The sequence below is a fragment of the Perkinsus marinus genome (assembly GCF_000006405.1).
Source record: "Perkinsus marinus ATCC 50983 genomic scaffold scf_1104296971066, whole genome shotgun sequence".
Lineage (NCBI taxonomy): Eukaryota > Perkinsozoa > Perkinsida > Perkinsidae > Perkinsus > Perkinsus marinus.
The window spans coordinates 1-1075 of NW_003202234.1; the positions used below are offsets into that span (position 1 = coordinate 1).

The window sequence follows — 1075 nt, forward strand, 5'->3', positions numbered from 1 at the left end:
CACGTAGAGCTTATCGTCGATATAGTGTCCCTCATGATTGCGAACACGGCCAATGTGATAGCGAATGTTCTGAACAGAAGCAGTGCAGCTACCGAGCTTGATAGTCAAACTCATCAGAAGCAGGTCCTCGTAGAACTCGATAGTGCTAACAGAGTCTGAACGTTCGCTACTCTCGTAGGTCCCCACAGGGTGGGTCCCATGTGCTGGAGTAGCAGGAGATCGAGTCGGGTAGGCCGGGGGTTGAGGGGGAGCACCAGTAAGACCAAAAACCCAGTCTTCACCACCAACCATAGAAGCCGTCACCTCATTCATCGAGCCGCCTTCCGAAGATGCACGGAGACGTCGGAATTGGACACTTCTCACAATCGCGTCATTACAGCTGTCAAGCTTCGTCGCGAAGTTCGTGGAGCTGTAGTCGGGGACGATCCAGAGTTGGCCATTAGAGCCAGGGATCGGAGTAACGTGATAGGGAACGTTATAGGCAGTCGCGACGCAGATATCCAGTCGGATAGAAATGGAAAGAGTTTGCTGCTGTTGATGGAATATCAGAGATCCGCCCGACTCATCACTCATGGAAGTATAAAAGCTTCCCACGGGGTGGCTTATTGGTGGCGCATACGTAGTGGTAGTTCGGACCGGCGGAGACCTCGTAGTTAGGCCTGGCACGGGACGAGTGGGACCAATGGCTAACCAGCAGTTCCACAAAGACCCCCTTACACCGCCGTTGATAGTAATGTCGCTCATGAGAACACCCTTGTTGGATTTGACGTGTAGACTGTCGAAGAAGTCGGCATTAATAGAAGGATCTCGGCAAGCAGCGAGGCGTACTTTAAAATCAGTAGAGCTATAGTCAGGCTTGACCCAATACTCGTAGTTAGAACCGGGGATGGGAGTTATGGTATAGGGGACGTCAGAGGCCGAAACACCACAGGACCCGACCGTGGCACTGATGCGTAGCACCTGCTTATCTTCGTCGAAATCTAAACGACCACCGTACCGGTTTGATCCCCTGCAACCGAAAGCGCCCATAGGATGGCTCTCAGGGATTGCTGGGGTGGGCTGCACCGTAGTGGGA

At 53.0% G+C, this 1075-nt stretch overlaps 1 protein-coding gene across 1 annotated transcript; it reads right to left on the reverse strand.

Annotated features, from left to right (window-relative positions):
- Positions 1-691: 691 nt before the first annotated feature.
- On the reverse strand, positions 692-980 carry Pmar_PMAR027715 (hypothetical protein; the record flags this gene model as incomplete). The annotated part of the gene is made up of 1 exon (XM_002767171.1): positions 692-980. A coding segment is annotated over one exon (289 nt), but the record flags the coding sequence as incomplete, so codon positions are not given.
- Positions 981-1075: the final 95 nt, after the last annotated feature.